The sequence below is a fragment of the Etheostoma spectabile genome, chromosome 13 (assembly GCF_008692095.1).
Source record: "Etheostoma spectabile isolate EspeVRDwgs_2016 chromosome 13, UIUC_Espe_1.0, whole genome shotgun sequence".
Lineage (NCBI taxonomy): Eukaryota > Metazoa > Chordata > Actinopteri > Perciformes > Percidae > Etheostoma > Etheostoma spectabile.
This window is the reverse complement of record NC_045745.1, coordinates 30,309,498-30,327,330: the sequence shown is the minus strand read 5'-3', so window position 1 is coordinate 30,327,330 and position 17,833 is coordinate 30,309,498. Positions and strand designations below refer to the sequence as shown.

Genomic DNA, 17,833 nt, shown 5'->3' with positions numbered 1-17,833 from the left:
GCCCACCAGGTTGCAGTCCAACCCGAAATTATCTATGAGCTTCTGCACCAATAAATTGGGTTGGATAATATTGAAGGCAGACGAAAAAATCCACAAACAGCAGTCTGACATGGTTTTTGTTACGGCAGAGAGTTATGGCAGCACCCTGCACCCCTCTGTTGGCTCTGTATGCAAACTGCAGGGGGTCGAGGAGGTGTTCAGTCCTACCCAGTAGTTCTTTCTTTTTCAGTGTTTCAAGGGACTACATAACTAATGAAGTTAGAGCCACAGGTCTATAGTCATTCAGAATTTTTGGGTGGTTGCTTTTTGCGATGGGAATAATTGTAGATTGTTTCCATAAATTTGGGATTCTATGTTGGCACAAAGACAGGTTAAAAATATGATAAAAAATGAAGCCTAATTGATCCGCACAGTGTGTAGTCAGCATGCGTTTGCATGTTGTTGGGGCCAGGGCTTGTACAAGACTTGCTATGTTTAAAAGTGTTCACGACATTGCGTTCAGAAATAAAAGAAGCAAAAAAAAAAGACCAGAGTTAATTAGAATGTCCCTTAATGCACCCGTTTCTTTACTATAATCGTGGACATCAAACCTAGAATAAAACTTGTTAAACTCCTGTGCCAGTGCAGAGTCTGCCTTAAAGCCTTCTAAAAATGTCTTCTTCCTTGCTTTGTCATTAAGTCCAACAATATTCTTGACACCTGCCCAGGCCGAGCCCAAATTATTATATATTGGTTGTCTTTCTACTTTAGATTTATAACCCAGTTTGCACCTTTTTATTTCCTGTTTAACGGCAGTGACACTGCCCTGTTTAAAAGCATGTTTTTTTCTTATTTAACAGTAGGGGTGATCAGAGTATCCGGCTGAAACGAGTATCCGGTACGAATAAAGCACTTTTGCCGAGTACAAGTATTATCCGAGTAACATGAGTCAATATCCGTGCTCGGATTGAATAAAACTCCTCAACTGGCCGCGCAGCGTTCTGTGATAATCACAGCGCCCCCCCCCCGCCTACAAACCCGCTCGGATCGATCACACACACACAGAACATGGAGAAATGCGCTCTCGCTCTCTCTCGCTTGCTCTCTCTCTCTCTCGCTCCGTCAGTCAATCGGGTCTGCGGATCTGTTCCGTTAACGTTAGGGTTTCTTCAGCTTCAGTTGTTGTTTTTAACTTCGGTTGTGTAGTCCTTACATAGTAACCAGTGATTTCTGGTGAACGTGGGGTTTGAGTCCTACATAGTACCAGTAGGTTTCTGGTGAACGTGGGTTTGTAGTCCTTAGTACCCATAGATTTCTGGTGAACGTGGGGTTTGTAGTCCTTACATAGTAACCATTAGTTTCTGGTGACGTGGGGTTGTAGTCCTTATAACCAGTAGATTTCTGTGAACGTGGGTTTGTAGTCCTTAGTAACCAGTATTTCTGGTGACGTGGGTTGTAGTCCTTACATATAACCAGTAGGTTTCTGGTGAACGTGGGTTTCAGACGTGCGGCTGGTTTAAATGCACCTCTCGTTGCGTCTCTGCCATCGGAATTTTTTTTTTTTTTACTGTCAGCTGCCCCCCCCCGCCCCTCTCTCTCTCTGTGTCTCTCTCTTACTCCACACACACACACACACACACACACACCACACCACACACACACATCCACATGTGAAAAAAAAAATAAAAAAATAAAAAAAACCAAAACAAAAAATCACACTGATCATAAAATAAAAAGTTAAAAAAGAAAGTTATATTGAGTATGAAAACTCTTGTTCATTACATTTTACTTGATAATTGTAACCGCATGTGTTGTATTCATTGTTGCAAAACGTTCTGTTAAGTTTGTTTTTACCATGACAACACACATTGATCTGAAGCTCGATGCTGTCATGTAAATGGTTTTCAAATCAGCAATAAATATAACAATTTTTGATCAACTCATATCAATTGCATGCTTAAATAACATACCGGTTAAAGCCCCGCACATTTCAAGAGAACCCGACCCACTTCCCGGTTAAATCTGACCACTTCCGGTTTAGGCCCCGCCCAGTCCGAGTACGGATCCGGATACAGATAATTCATGTGGTAAACAGATACAGATAATGCTGTACTCGCTCATCCCTAGTTAACAGAATTTTAAGATGTTTACTCACCCAGGGTTTACTGTTAGGGTAAATCTTTACCTCTCTATCTGGAATTACAGTGTCTTCACAGTATGAGATCCAGGAACTGACTACATTTGTGAGCTCATCCAGGTGCCTAGATGATGTAATGAACTCATCCCACACCATACAGTCCAGGCAGCCTTGCAGTTCTTGTACAGCATCCTCATTTAACTGTTTTACATCTTAATTCTGTAAAGAAATATTCTTTTATTTGGTGTGTAATAATTATTACACCAAAACAGACAACGCTGTATCAAAACAACCATAAGGACTTCATCCAAAAGTCTAAAAGTCACTTTCTATATTTTTCTCTGACCATTATTAATTTAATTTTATCTTAATATTATCTCCAGCCCGGATTTGCACAGATAAGATGCACTCAATGCATGATACAAACGTCTCTTATCTGCTTCCCACAGAGAGAAGAAGCTGTCTTCGTTTCTGCCTGTACATGTTGCCACGGGAAGTGGAGGTTTGCTTTCTACTCTGAGAGGGAAGTCGAGCCGTCAGACAGGGCTGGAGCAGAACCTCTTGGAGGAATACAGAAAGATCAGCGCATCTGCTGGAGACTCTTCGGAGCCCACACAGCTCCTACACCAGTACCTCAACACGTGTCACTCTTTGCCTTATTATGGGTAAGATTTTCCATTTTCTTTCCACAATTCTTAAATTTACCTCAAATAATTCACATATTTAAAATCACTTCATACTTATTAGGTTTGGATTAACATCAACTACATTAACAGGTGCGCCTTCTTTGTTGGGGAGATTGACAAACCAGGGCAAGGGATTCTCCAAAGGGCCAAACGCAAAGCTGTCAACGTTGGGATCTGCCTGGAGGGGGTTTATGTGATGGATGTCAAAGAGAAGGTGAGCACCGCAGTGTCTTTGGTTGACAGCTCGGAAAAACAACGGACGTGCGTGCGTGTGATACATAATCATGCACACTGCAGGAACTTTGAAATCAGTTTTCATATCTCTTCAGGAAAACTAACCTGATTTTTCTTGCAGCATGTGTTGCTCGGCCTGCAATTCCATGAGCTTTCCTGGGACCACAGCTACCCTGAGGAGCAGGGGGACTCGCATATTCTCTGGCTCGAGTTTGATGGAGATGAAGACGGCACTCCTGTTAACAAGTTGCTAAAGATCTACTCAAAACAGGTAGGAAAATTTGATCTTGAAATCAGATTTTATGTTCACTAATCCTCTGATGAGATTATATCTAACACCTGTACCTACAGCGTCACCAACCAGCACGTTGGGTTGATTGGCTGTTTGGGTCGCACCTGTCGTGGTTGACAACTCTGCCATTTCTGCTGTAGTTTGAACATCAATTTAAGAGCATCTTGCTACTGTGACAGATGTTGTCATTTTATGTGTGTGTCACTTCATATGTTTTCGACAAGAGGAGAGGGTATACAGCCATCTCTAGGGAGCGCACAGCACCTGGTGTTTATGAGAGCTTCAGGAATGGGTGCAGCTGTTTTGCCAATTTGTTCTTAGAGGAGCACAGCAGTCAATGCTCTAAATACTCCTGTTGAAACGTAAGAGCTTTCAAATTTTTGTAGCATGTGTATCATCCTTGTTTAATGGTTGTTAGGTTGACAAATACAGTCTCAGCCATCGGACAATGAAGAGATTTTGAGAGAGAGAGTTACATAATGGTTGTGGCAGTAATACATAATCACACCAGGCCCTAATCAAGGGCTGGCAATGTGACCCTTTTATCTGCCCGTGGTTCACTAATGTACCATCGAAAAGTAAAGCACAGCTGTATATCATGCATACGTTTTAAAGCTCAGACTTAATTATTTTTCTTTTTTCCTTTTGTCAACCAGGCAGAGCTAATGAGCGGCTTCATTGAGTTCTGTGTGGAGCTGAGGTCTGCGTCTGAGGGAGGGGCTGCCGCCGAAATGGAAGGGGAGGTGAGTCTGTCTCAGCAGCCGGCTGGGCTAGACGGCATCAGCAAGAACGGACGCGGAGGACGGCGGGGGGTGCTGCACAGGCAAAGCAGTGTTCTGTGCAGTCGGGTCCATTCACTCAACACTATCAGCTACGTGGACAATGGTGAGTCTAATGGTTACGTTTAGTAGTCCAAGCCTACTGACAGTATAATCTTTCTAGAGTGAGCAACTTCCAAGAGGATCTCCCTGTAGTAACTTCAATCGGAGTTGTTTTTCAATATTTCTCCGTTTGTTGTCTTTCAGGAAAAGAAATCAAACGCTTGAAGCCAAAAAGAGCCACGTCCTTCTTCACCCGTCAGGCGTCTACGTACTCTGCTGTGCAAGTGACGGAGAGTCTGGAGCAGAGTTAAACCCACTGATCATGCCTCTCAAAGACCAAACCTAAACATTTTCTGACATTTAAAGAAAAGACTTGAAACAAGCTTGAGACATTCAACTGATAATATATGAACATGCAAAGGACCAAGCGAGGGATCTAAGTGTGAGTGACAATAATTATCTTTTGAAGTTGTGTATATTAAGATAGTACAGTAATGTGAAAAACAAAATCTTCTACTAACTGCTATGTTTCCAAGGTTTCACTGAAGTGGCTATTCATTAGATAGCTGTACATAAAAAAAAATATATATATATATATATATTTATATATATATATATATATATAGATATATAGCATTCTCTGAGCACCATCTGATGGACATCTTTCATGAAACAAGCCTTAGAGAAATCCTCAGACAACCACTCCATTTGATGACTGTATGATGACCGTTCTGATCTTTCTGCAGCACTCAGGAGCAGTGGTATTTACTTAAAAATGTTAAACCTCATTAGAGTACAGCCACTGCATATTACCTCTTTTTACCCGTATTGGCGGGTTGAACATCAAGAAGAGTACATCCCCATATGACATTAACATTTTGTAAGAAATACCACAAACAACTCACTACAGTCAGCATGAGAAACACTTTCAGGGGGCGCTCTGAGGGCGTGTTCCCACGATTCTGCTTTTTCAAACTGCCAGTGCCTCGTTCTCATCAAAGGGGAACACACTTTAGAAAAGTACTGGTAGAAATGTTTAGAAGGGGGTGTTACTGATCATAAGGAGTCCGTATGGGAGCCCATTGTCCGTGTTTTGGAAGATTCTTGTAAGTACGCGCTTTTAAGAGACACTTAATATGTGCTGGTAATTTGATTATGGTGGAAAGAAAGCCCAGGTGGGGCATCCCGCTTTTAAGATAATAATTTTGCAAATTTTTTTTTTAAAAGCGGGATAGTGTGAATGTAGTCTGAACATGTAAAACAACAGGATAAAACAGACATTTTACAGCATCCAGTTGAAGAAGGTAAAATGACACATTCACAGAATTGGGTTGTCATTGGGGAGCATGACTTGACTTGCACCAATATAAGAATCAAATTAGAGTCAAAACCACTCAAACCATACATTAAGTTAGTAAAAAGAAGAATGAAAAGTTAACCTAACAAAGGCTGTCCTTTAGCAATTAAAGAAACATACCTCGCTCTTATTCCTGTCAGTGAAAGGTTAGCAGTCACATTCAAGGTCTAACTTCTAATCAGCACCATCAGTACAAGCGACTTCCATGCACAGGTCTTGACTTGACTATAACTTGCTTGGTCAGACCGAATTAGCAAAACTGATGCAATGTTGTACTTCTGCCACTTCTGAGAGACAAAAAAAGAAGAAAGCTTCCTGTTTAGCTGTTGTCAGCACTAGTTTTATGTATTAGACTCAAACTGCAGCCTACATGTCCAAGTTTAGGATTTTGTCCTTGTAAACATCGCAACAATCATGGTTGACATTTAAAAGAAGAACGGGGAACGCCATCTTTGTATAAAAATGTTGACGCCTGTTTTCAGCATTTTTATGGGCTATTTAGTTTAAAAGTAGGACGTTTTTTTCAACATGCTAAGGAACATGTACCTGCTTCAGTTTATCTGAAAAAAAAGTGCTCTTTGCATATGGCACAGACTAACTGACCAAGAACTTGGGACTATGCTGTTGACATCTCAGTCTGTACACCAAAGCAAGCCTATCTAACGTGCTGCAACACAGTATGCTACCTTAATGCTCCAGAGACAGACTTCAGTCTCCACCACATGTCCTCCAGGTGTCTCTTTGAACCTCAAACTAATGCTGTACATTCAACAAACTGCTTAAGTCACTAATGGCCATTTGAAAACAAAATTGCCTTTCACTTGAACGTATGTTCCTGATTTGGCATCATGTATTCTTCCTTATTCTTCTGAGCAAACAGCAGACTGTTTTTTACTGTTCTATGCTTTAATTGCAATATATGTCAGCTACCGTCTGTAACCTGACTGCAGCAGTCCAATATATTCTTGCTATCTTACACTATGCATGTCACATTGTAGAATAGGCATTCCACATCAGAATACAGATCTCGTCTGCACTATTAATACTAATACACTGTTTATGAATCTGTTTTTGTATTGTTAGTTAGCTTTTGTGAGAGGATATTTTTTATTTCAATTTCATATACTTGTCAGTGTTTGTACCTAATGAATGAAATTAAGAAATAGGTCAGTTAAAGCATTATCTTCTCAAGCAATCACTTTGCAGAACTATTAAGTGCCTTTCTGTTTGTACTGAGTTTGCATCTGAATGACTGTTTTGGTGCTTGGAAACCAGGAGTGGACACTTCTTGTTGTTGCTATGGTTTAAAAAAAGATGAATTATGTTTTGTATTGTGTCTTCCACATTTCAAGCTAGACCATGCATTTATCTTTCCTAGTTGATGTGAGTACATTGATATACTGGATAACTACACTGGACTGCTGTTGAACAGTGTATTGTGGTTCCTCTAAATTGAGTGGTCAGTCTGCCTTCATTAAAATATGTCTGCTATGCTTTTTTTTTTTTTTTTATAAATAAACAAATGCAATATTGGTCCATTTCTCTGGCAATATCTGTTAAAAGCGTTTAGTACTTCACCTACCTACAGCCTAAATAAAGCCATACTTTCATCAACTGTTAGCTTGTAATTTTATTAGAGCAAAATGTTTTATATCTATACATTTTGACCTGTTCCATGGTAACTGCTGTGAACTGCTGTTGATGTAATTCCATCAAAGTCATGCTCTCGGTATGTTTGAGGTACTGAAGAAAGACTGACCTCGCTTAAAACCAGATTTTGTTGCAAAGGATTTTCCTTCATTAACCTTACGTATGTGAAGGTTGCTCAGATTCTGCACACAAAAAAATACTGGACTTGAATAATGGCGCCATCTTATCTTAAAGAGCTCATAGTACCTTGCTAGCCCACCAGAGCACTGCACTCCCAGAGTGCAGGGATACTTGTGGTTCCTAGAGTCTCTAAAAGTAGAACGGGAGCCAGAGCGTTCAGCTATCAGGCTCCTCTCCTGTGGAACCAGGTTCCAGTTTGGGCTCAGGAGGCAGACACCGTCCCCACATTTAAGAGTAGGCTTAAGACTTTCCTTTTTGAAAAAAGCTTATAGTGAGGGCTGGCTCAGGAAAGTCCTGAACCATCCCTTGGTTACGCTGCTATAGGCCTAGACTGCTGGAGGACCTCCCATGATGCACTGAGCACCTCTCTCTTCCTCTTCATGTGTATGCAACCTCATTCCATTAATGCATGTTACTAACTCAACTTCTTCCCTTTCCTGGAGTCTTGTGCTCTCTCGCCCCTCTCCTCTCTCCTCCTATTGCTTCCTGCAGGTGTTTCTGGCTCTGGATCTGTGGTTGGAGTCACCAGCTGCCTCCATGTTCCTGTCTTCTCTGTCTGTCTTTCTCTCTTTCTCTCGCCCCCAACTGGTTGAGGCAGATGCCCCCCCACTATGAGCCATGGTTCTGCTCGAGGTTTCGGCCTCTTAAAGGAAGTGTTTCCTTGCCTCTGTTGCCTAGTGCTTGCTCTTGGTGAACTGTTGGGTTTCTGTAAATAACATCACAGAGTCCGGTCTAGACCTGCTCTTTTATGAAAAGCGCAATTATATAACTGTTGTTGTGATTTAGTGCTATATATATAAAATGGAATTGAATAATCTTGTTTAAAAAAATTAAAAAGATAAATAAGCAGTTTACCTGCTTATAAAATGATTTTGCCTCAATTGGAAAATAAACGGATTCCCCCCACTTGATGCTTTCCGTGGGATTTGATTGAAATTGATCGATTAGTTCCGTGTTGGATACATGTACTTTGTGTTAACTCCCCAAGCTATCAAGACAAGACCGTAATATTGAGCCAGTCAGTGAACGGAGACATGTTCACCCTTTAGCCAACCTCTTTCTCCCGCAGCCCTTTGTTTTGCCGTGCGTTCTGCTAAGATACACTTGTAGATCTAGATTTTTTTTATTTATTTTACATACAATGAAAAACATAGTTATACAATTATATACAATGAAAGCAATGAAACACACTGCTGTAACCTCTTGAAACATATAAACTTTTGATGAGGGCTGAAAAAACAGTCTAGTGTTAAATTTTGATATTGATAATATAATATGCAGTGATGTAAGAGTGATGTAACACTGTTACAGCTGCTTTATGATCACTCCTGTGCAAATGGTTTTATATGCTCCTAAAACGTGTATTATAAATAACAAATTTGAAAAATGCCTGAAGCTATTCACAGGATATGATTCCATTGTTAAAGTATTGTCCATGATGCAATACCTCAGCATTTTTTTATTCTTCTTTTAAGATGTGGAAGGATTTTGCTTCATTTTTTAACTTAAATATTCATGCAAATACAAGGTTTTATTATTTTTACTTCGTGGTACATCATGCACACACGAGAAATTGAGGTTTGGGCTTGGCATGCGCAGTAGTGCACTTCCGGACAGTCAGACCGAAGTACATTCCTAACAGAAGTGAGTAGTCAGTCCTCTTCCCTAAACGACTCTTTAGGGAAGAACGTAACACCGGATAGGCTACACACTACAAACCCGGAAACACTGACGTTTTCAAGTTTTCAAGCTAACGTTAGCTGTTTGTTATCTGGAGTAATACGGTATTAAAAACAATAGAAGCAAACTCTCATTAAGAGCAGATAGCTAAGCTTACACAATATCAGTCGCTGTGGAGCGAGAGGTTAACGTTTTCAGGCAGTGGTTGTCAGGTTTCTGCTGCCAGCTGGACGCCCGTCATCTTTGTTCATCGTCATTTTATTTGTTCATTTCTCCGCTGGCCGCTTTACAGTATGGACGGGGAGGCGGACGGCTTGGTGCAGGTGTCGGAGGACCCCGGCAGGCCGCGGAGGGTGCACGGCATGCTGAAGCTCTACTACGGGATAAACAAGGAAGGAAAGGCCGCGGAGCAGGCGGAGTCCCTGGATCCCTGCGACATCAACGGGGCTCATTTTGACCCCGAGCTTTTCCTGAACAAGGTGAGGACCGCTGTTGTCATGTGAACTGTTTCCACTGTGACGCAATTCACATTATGCTGTGTCAACATCAGTGTTACGTGAAGCTGCTAATGTAATGTCATACGTTAGGCCTAGTAACTTTTATATGCAGGTGGTGTTAAATAAGAGAATAATGAATAAAAATGTATACTTTATCAATCCCGCAATGAGAAATGACAGTGTTTTCACTCTGTTGTTATTACACACAGGCCTGAATTACACACACATGTAGTACCTATACATACACTAATGGAAAGATGTCCATAACCAAGGAAAGGCAGTTGGGAGGGTTCGGTGCCTTGCTCAAGAGCACCTTGGCAGTGCTCAGCAGGTGAACTGACACCTCTCCAGCTACCAGTCCACCACCAGACTTTGGTCCGTATGGGGACTTGAACCAGCAACCCAACCCATCTCCCTACAACTGAGCTACTGCCACCCCCCAAAACCCAAATAACCACATAATACAGAAAATAACTATACAACAAATCACCAGTACACATACAGTAACTTTAAGTACCATTCTATACACATATAGCACCCTTTTGATGTGGGGGAGTGCTGTTTATTCAACAAATTTAGAAGATCGATAACCTACTGCTGTAGTTAAAGCCGTTGTGAATAGGCTGCTATGTGAATAACACTGTCTGGAATACTGTTTTTAAGTGTTACTTTGACTGTTGCATGTTTTTGTATCCAAATCCAGCTTAGAAGGGAGTGCTCTCTTGCAGAGTTGATGGACCAGGAGACCTGCATGGTCAAGCAGATCCGCTCTCTAGACAGTGACATGCAGACGCTGGTGTATGAAAACTACAACAAGTTCATATCTGCTACAGGTGAGAGAATGTCTCGCTCACTGTTGAGTTACTGTTGAACTGTAGTCAGATTTTGTTGAATTGGGCTTAAACCATCTTTCCATGTTTTTTTTTTCCAGACACCATACGAAAGATGAAGAATGATTTCAAAAAGATGGAGGATGAAATGGATTGCCTGTCTGCTAACATGTCTGCAATCACTGAGTTCAGTGCTTGTATCAGTGGTACTCTTCAAGACCAGCACGCACAGATTACAAAACTCTCAGGTGAGACCCAAACTGGCGGCTTGTTTTGTTGAGTCAGTTGTGGGGACTTCACGGTGGTTATTTTCACATTGTTGTCTCGTTTTGTTCCACGCCAGGGGTTCACACCCTGTTAAGGAAGCTGCAGTTTCTCTTTGAACTGCCTGCTAGATTAAATAAGTGTCTGGAGCTGCAGGCCTATGCTCAGGCAGTGAGATCCCATCGCCGTGCCCGCTGTGTGCTGCAGCAGTACAGCCACCTGCCCTCCTTCAAGGGAATTCAGGACGACTGTCATGCCATCATGGACAAGCTGGCACAGGAGCTTCGACAGAAGTTCAGGTGGGAATCTCTCAACCTCCGTTCAGAGAAGAGATGCCACTGTGAGGGAACATAACACTTGAGAGTCAAGTTTACTGCTATCGAGAAAATTCACTGACAAGTGCACCCAGATTTTATGAAGCAAAGAATTAAATTAGGATTCAAAAAATTAAAAATGACAAATCCTCATTTTGTTCTTTCAGACTTTTTCTATTATTTTACCCTGATTTCACTTAAAGTGCATATTTTCAACATTGTATATTGCAGATATTCACGTTTAAGTCAATTAAGAATACATAAAACAGATGTTTTGTAATTATCAGATGCTATTCTTGCCTTTATAATATCTGTTTGTATTTCAGTTTGATTTATTTGTGTTTTATTTTTGTCTATTTTTTACATTTCCCATCCATCAACTATTTCTATCTGTTTTGTTGTTGTCTTAAAGGGATGGTGGGTCAAGCGCTAAAGATTTGTCAGAGTGTGTGGAGCTGCTGCTTCAGTTGGATGAGCCAGCGGAGGAGCTCTGTGATAAATTCCTGAGCCATGCACAGTCTCGACTTGAGTCGGACCTCCAGGGTCTGGAAGCAGAGATAAGACCGTACCCATCTGCCTCGGCCGTGAAAGATGCTGCTGCACTCAGGTTGTCATCCACAGCAGTCGCTGGATCCCCGACTGATAACTCCCCTAAAATGAGCACTATACCTTCTCCCACCTCAAACACTGACATCCTGGAATTCATTGACCGAGGCTGCAATGAATTTGTCAGCAGCTTGTGTTTAGTAATTGCATCCTATCAAGAACTATTTATCAACCATGCTGAGACGGGTGAGCTTGCATCCAAAAATATTCCTCAGATGGCGAACGGTAAGTTGCAGGCCTTTGTGGATGATCTGGCTGCCAGGTATTTCTCGCTGGTTGAGCGGAGGATACAAGAGGAGAAAGGGGTCGGGGATAACTCCCTCCTGGTCCGCGCGCTTGACCGCTTTCACCGCAGACTTCAGGCCGTGGCCAAACTGCTGCCAGGCTCTCCTGTGCCAAACCAGGGGACTGAGATTGTGATACGGGCAGCTACAGAGCGAGTCAAGCAGTACCTTTCTGCCCTGCAGAGCTTCTACATGGACAGCTTGACAGACGTGAGGCAGGCCCTGGCGACGCCTCGGCTCTCTGTGGTCAGTGCTTCAGGGGCTGGAGGCGGAGCTCTTCTAGGGGGTCCGGCCTCCAGCAGAGATGCCCCTAACAGCCTGCCAGAGCTGCTTTCCTCGCTGTCAGCCTCTATTCTCAATCAGATTAAGTCAGTGTTGGCATCAGTGCATCTCTTCACAGCTAAAGACATTGCGTTCTCCAACAAGCCGTACTTCAAGGTAAACAGCTTTTCTGTCTTGTTTGCCAGTTAACACCTTGCCCCAGAAAATCACTCTCTATTGAAAGTGACAGTTGTATCTGTCTGTCTTCTCCTCGTAGGGTGAATTCTGCAGCCAGGGTGTACGTGAGAGCCTGGTGGTGAGCTTTATAAAGTTTGTGTGCCAGTCTTCTCGCCAGTTTTGTGAGAGTGCAGGAGACAAGGGGGGTTCGACTCCTCCGGCCCTTCTGTTGCTGCTGTCTCGCCTCTGCTTGGACTATGAAACCTCTACTATCTCTTACATACTCACTCTCACAGATGAACAGTTTCTTGTGCAGGTAAAGGCTTGTCACCATATAAATGCAGCGGCATGCAAAAAGATCATATTACACTGTCAAATTACAGTATTTAACTTCAGATAGATACTTGAATGTTGCATTAGTGCATCAGTCCTGATAAGTATGACTAATCTGTAATGTTTTTGAATGTATTTTTAAACTCCTTTAAAATTGACACATTTCACTCCCAAAAGCTAACCTGATTCACTGCCATCTAAATACAGGTCTCCTTTGTCTTGTACATTCTCAGCACCACAGTCCCGTGACACCCGTCACAACTTTGTGTACAGAAGCCAGAGAGGCTGCACAGAAACTGCTGAACCATTATGTAAAGGTAGGTTTTCACCTACAACGGTCTCTGAGTGAAGAAAGTCATCACTGTAGGAAAATAATAATCTTTTCTCACAAATTTGTATATTTCACTGTTTTTGCAGGTTCAGGGCCTGATCATCTCCCAAATGTTGCGAAAGAGCGTCGAGACACGAGACTGGGTTAACACCATCGAGCCACGAAACGTCCGCGCTGTGATGAAGAGAGTGGTAGAGGACACCACCTCGATTGACGTGCAGGTCACAGTCTACAATATTGACATCTGCGCTATGTCCTCAGGTCCACTCATTATGCTTTCATCCCCATGAATGAGCAGGCTGTCTTAACAACCGTCTCTGCTCCACCATAGGTTGGTCTTTTGTATGAAGAAGGTGTGAGGAAAGCACACAGCAGTGACTCCAGCAAAAGGACTTTCTCCGTCTACAGCAGCTCGAGGCAGCAAGCCCGCTATTCTGCCAGCTACACTCCAAGGTAAATAAGCTGCACATAGACTGGTGACGTGATAAAACAAAGTGCAGTCCTCTAGAGTTTTTTTCCCCTTTGGCAGCATTCTGATCTAAGCCAAATCCTGGAAGCTCTTGCCTACATCTAAAGCCAAGATTCATCACTACTCATCTTTGTAACCAATTATACATCGTTGCAATCAGGGGCGTAACACAAACTTATGGGCCATGTAGAAAGGAATTTTCTATGGGCCCCTCCCCGGATCCACAGCTATTCATTCTAGCATCTTTTTGGGCCCTCGTCACATGAGGGCCCTGGGTACTCAGTCCCGTTTTTCCCCCAGTCCGAGGCCCCTGCCTACAATTAATTATTGTGCATTGTTTTGTCCTTTTCCTTGGTAAGATATTGTGTGTGGCAGACATACAAACAGACGCAGGCAGCTAATCTGTATCACCTCCTTCACTTTCCCATGTTACTGAGCAGTCTTTAATCATAAGATTAAGTTCATTGTTCTAATTGTGGATTTACTTGAGTGGTTTGTCTTGTGTCCGCCTGCAGTGCGCCTATGGATACTAATCTACTAAGCAACATACACAAGCTGTTTTCTGAAAGGATTGACATCTTTAGCTCAGTGGAGTTCAACAAGGTGAGTCTTCGGTCAGCTGTAGTGTTGTCTTTAGTGAAAAACATCTGTCACACACAAACTCACGCACCTCATCCACTGTCCCAGGTCTCCGTGATAACAGGAATTATCAAAATCAGTTTAAAGACATTCCTGGAGTGTGTCCGTCTGCGCACCTTTGGCCGTTACGGGCTGCAGCAGATCCAGGTTGACTGCCACTACCTGCAGATGTACCTGTGGCGGTTCGTCTCCGATGAGAACCTTGTACACTTCCTGCTGGATGAGATAGTGGGGAGCTCCGCCCACCGCTGCCTGGATCCCACCCCGATGGAGCAGAGTGTGATCGAAGTCATCTGTGAACGGGGTTAAAGCTCAAAGTGCAGCACAGCCAGCTAGTCTTCTATGATGTTTGAATTGTGCATCTAAATGTAAACCTCTCTTTAACATAATTACTCTTAAATGTCAGATTTAAAGCTCCAGATTCAAAATAGACTGCAAAAATGGCACAGGCAGAGCACTTTTAATACTGTAAGCATATTAATACATCTTTTAACACTGAAGAACTTCAAACATTTGGCTGTGAAAAGATTACCTGACAGGGAATTTGGGACAGATCAGCATTACATTCCATGCACATGAGCTTCTAGTAGTTGGGTTTAATATTACAATAGCCATTTACAAACCATAGAATATGAGTAGAGACACCCCTTTCATGTCCACTATCGCCAAAGACAAAATTAAATTATCCACGATACAAGCAAAACCTTTTAGCACATATTCCCGTTATACGGAATATGAATGACGAAAGAGTAAAAGATATGTCCCGCATGTATTAATCCATTCTTTTAGGGCTCTTGTGCTTAAAAATTTAAGCAAATGCAATCTGTATGTCATCTGATTATGTAACCTGTGCCTAACACTAAAGTACATGTGATTAACTGTGTCTTTGAAGGGTAGTTGATTCTGTTTTCTGTATATATCTTCCACAGATAAACACTAGGTCTGGGAATGGTTGCGTGTAGGTCTACAATAAATAAAGTGCATTCATGTAAAATTCAAATTGTGTGTTCTTTCTTTACAAAACCAGTTGAAACAGGCACATCTAAATATATATATATATATATATATATATATATATATATATATATATATATATATATATATGTGTGTAATTACACTAATATTCGCAGTTGCGGCCCCAGTGTTGACGGACAGATTTTAGAAGTGGTTTAACTCAACAATGTAACAAGATTAATGTAATTCAGGTGTATTTCACAACGACTTCAGCCATTCCAATCCTCACTGTTGTATGCGCTGTCGCCACCTTACGAGCTCTTTTCATTGGCTAAGCCCTTTTCTCCCCACCCTCTTCTGATGACAGCGGAGCGATCTGATTGGCTGAGAGACACTTTCGTGCTTTCCAACGTGTTACAGGGGTGTTTCCATCTGCGACTGCTGGATGGATACATAGTAGAAAATCACCACAGTCCCAGCTACTCCTCCATGCTTTACACCGGTAAGACACTGCATTTACTGTGTTATAAGACAAACATCCTGTTGATCTTTACATACGCGTTGTTATTATCTGCATAGCCGTTGTTTCTCTCGTGCTCAGATCATTTTAGCATCGGCAGGTAATGGGACAGCAACTCAACGCCATGTCTCACGTTTCATAATAGAAATGAAGACGCATGGACACACTAACCTGAACTTTGCCTCGGTGGTTATGACAGCAGTTGCAGTAATATAGTAATAACATTTAATTTAAAGTATGTTTGTCCCTTTGTGATCAATTCCCTAACAGGCGCCCTAGCTGTGTGAAAGGTCTGAGGGATAATTGTGAAGACCTACTTAGACTTTTAGTAAGTAAAAGTACATTAAAATAGTTCTCTATTCAAAGTATGACCAGCAGTTGCAGCAAATGTAGCCTACTTAAAGTATCAAAAGTTTAATAAAAAAAAAAATACACATATATATTAAAAAAAAAACCTGAAAGTGGCAGAATGACTCCATAAGCTTGTATTTATTAATGCATTAACCGGTAGGCAGCATTTGGATGGAGCTAGCTGGTTGACTTTTAAGCTACTTTGAATTATTTTATGACCTGTAACACCGTCTTGTTTGTACAGTTTTGTAACTTCCTAATTAATTATTAGAGTGATTAAGAACACCTGTGTTAATGCGCATGACCTTTAATCTGTAAAAATGCATCATATTACACTGTGTGCAGTTTAGTATTTTGATTGTAGCATATGTAGCATACATTGGAAATATCTGAGTACAAATACCTCCAGGTTGTACTTAACTTGAGTAAATGTGCTCAGTTACCACAGTTATTATCAAGGATGTTTAGCTTATGGTACAAATAAAACTTCACCATCACCAGAGGGCTCTGTTACTCATTTTTTTTTTACTAATTTCCGTTACTATTACCATCTAATTACTAGTTATGTTCCTCAAATGTCTTTTTGACTGGAGTGTATATTTTCACAGGAGACCAATAATGAAGCCAAACAGTCAAGTGCTCAAAAACAGATCCTCACATGACACGGAGAGGGAATTTGGAGGAACCCTGGGTGAGTCCCATGTACCCATGTACCCATGCGCCATCACGACACAACCACCTATATTTTGTTTCAGACATTTTCCACTTTATATAACCCTGAACGCCACACTTAGACACAGACATGTTGCTATTACATGTGTTGCAGCTAAGCAGAAAACCAACATTCTCGTCATTCTATTCGTGCACTCTTGACATTTCTTCTTTTTGCAAATTGGGAATGCTGAATTATATTTTCAGTACATAACCCTGTGCTGCTCACAGATAAAAGACGATTATTTTTTCTGTACAAACCTTTTGTAGCCTACATCGAAGGTGAACCTCAAGTGAAACACGTTAAAGAGCTGCATGTATTTTCTAGTGAAGAAAAACTGATTTAATGAAAGGAAGAAATAGACATCGGTGAAGTTGACAGCCGGCATACAAAAGAACGTTAATACAAATTTGTGATACAGAGACACTGTCATGGTATTTGTTGTTTCATAAAATCAAAAAACTGCTGCCACAACAGCAATAACAAGATGACAAAACTCGCTGCAGTTAAGATCACAGCAAGAACTCCCTCAACACAGGACTGCTCAGCTCTAATTAAGAATCATTACAACCTCAGTTGGCAACATAAGAACAAATACATCACAAATACATTGCATGTGTGTGTGTGTGTGTGTGTGTGTGCGTGCGTACGTGTGCGCGTGCGTTGGCCATCTCCTTCTGCAGTCCTTCATTTGCGCATCGCATCCAATATGTCTTCCAGTGGTTTTTGAAGTTAAATCCTGTTTTGACCATGGCGGTTGAGGTCTCTGCAGACTACAGATGTAGACCGAAGACAACACTGGGTGGACCACATCTTTAGTCGCTCCCACACTAGTCTATATCCTTGACGTTCCACTTCCCGTATTGCTCCGGTGCCACAGGAAATTCCGCCGGATGCATGTTTTTTTTAAACTGGTGGATTCATGAGGACTATGGTTAACTGCTCCTCCGATCTCTGCAGGGTATATTGGGACAGCTAGCTAGACTATCTGTCCAATCTGAGGTTTCTCTGCACGACTATTTTACAGCGGCTCCGTGTGGAGCTTAGCGACGCCCACGACGATTGTGATTGGTTTAAAGAAATGTTTTTCTCCCATCCCGGAATGCTGTGTGGACTAGCCCGACCATACTCCGTTACGCAGCATGTGGATGGTCTGGCAAAGTGAGACTACACCCACGCTGTCTACCTAATCTAACATTTTTACTACTATGCAGTTTTTCAACATGTTAAATTATTCACAGTTATCACACATTTGCTGTATAATCTAGAGATAGT

The 17,833-nt window shown here is 41.8% G+C and overlaps 3 protein-coding genes across 4 annotated transcripts in view; all 3 read left to right on the top strand.

The window, feature by feature from the left end:
- The window catches only part of frmd8 (FERM domain containing 8), a 12,640-nt gene extending 7,919 nt beyond the window's left edge, over nt 1–4,721 (top strand). Inside the window, exons 7-11 of the mRNA XM_032532714.1 lie at nt 2,566–2,781; nt 2,893–3,016; nt 3,158–3,307; nt 3,985–4,213; nt 4,354–4,721. Coding sequence (XP_032388605.1) covers nt 2,566–2,781; nt 2,893–3,016; nt 3,158–3,307; nt 3,985–4,213; nt 4,354–4,460 — 826 coding nt within the window. The 3' untranslated portion in view covers nt 4,461–4,721. The remainder of the gene's footprint in view (nt 1–2,565; nt 2,782–2,892; nt 3,017–3,157; nt 3,308–3,984; nt 4,214–4,353) is intronic.
- A 4,288-nt stretch (nt 4,722–9,009) lies between these two features.
- On the top strand, nt 9,010–15,015 carry vps51 (VPS51 subunit of GARP complex). Its single transcript, XM_032532702.1, has 11 exons — nt 9,010–9,495; nt 10,217–10,346; nt 10,445–10,591; nt 10,687–10,906; nt 11,334–12,249; nt 12,350–12,565; nt 12,816–12,899; nt 13,000–13,134; nt 13,245–13,366; nt 13,898–13,985; nt 14,070–15,015. The coding sequence occupies exons 1-11, from the start codon at nt 9,310–9,312 to the stop codon at nt 14,328–14,330; spliced, it is 2,505 nt and encodes an 834-aa protein (XP_032388593.1). The 5' UTR covers nt 9,010–9,309; the 3' UTR covers nt 14,331–15,015.
- A 360-nt stretch (nt 15,016–15,375) lies between these two features.
- tm7sf2 (transmembrane 7 superfamily member 2) overlaps nt 15,376–17,833 on the top strand; it is a 28,945-nt gene continuing 26,487 nt past the window's right edge. Inside the window, exons 1-2 of one of the 2 annotated variants that reach the window (XM_032532722.1) lie at nt 15,376–15,477; nt 16,455–16,537. In XM_032532722.1, coding sequence (XP_032388613.1) covers nt 16,465–16,537 — 73 coding nt within the window. In that variant the 5' untranslated portion in view covers nt 15,376–15,477; nt 16,455–16,464. Of the gene's footprint in view, nt 15,478–15,572; nt 15,596–16,454; nt 16,538–17,833 lie in introns of those variants that run through there. The other variant, XM_032532721.1, reaches the window with a different exon arrangement.

What these genes read in the sequence shown, in the direction of transcription:
- vps51 (XM_032532702.1), top strand. Translation starts at nt 9,310, where the DNA reads ATGGACGGGGAGGCGGACGGCTTGGTGCAGGTGTCGGAGGACCCCGGC. An exon ending in ACAGATTACAAAACTCTCAG is followed by an intron (nt 10,592 to 10,686) that starts GTGAGACCCAAA and finishes GTTCCACGCCAG; the next exon opens with GGGTTCACACCCTGTTAAGG. An exon ending in GCTCAGTGGAGTTCAACAAG is followed by an intron (nt 13,986 to 14,069) that starts GTGAGTCTTCGG and finishes CCACTGTCCCAG; the next exon opens with GTCTCCGTGATAACAGGAAT.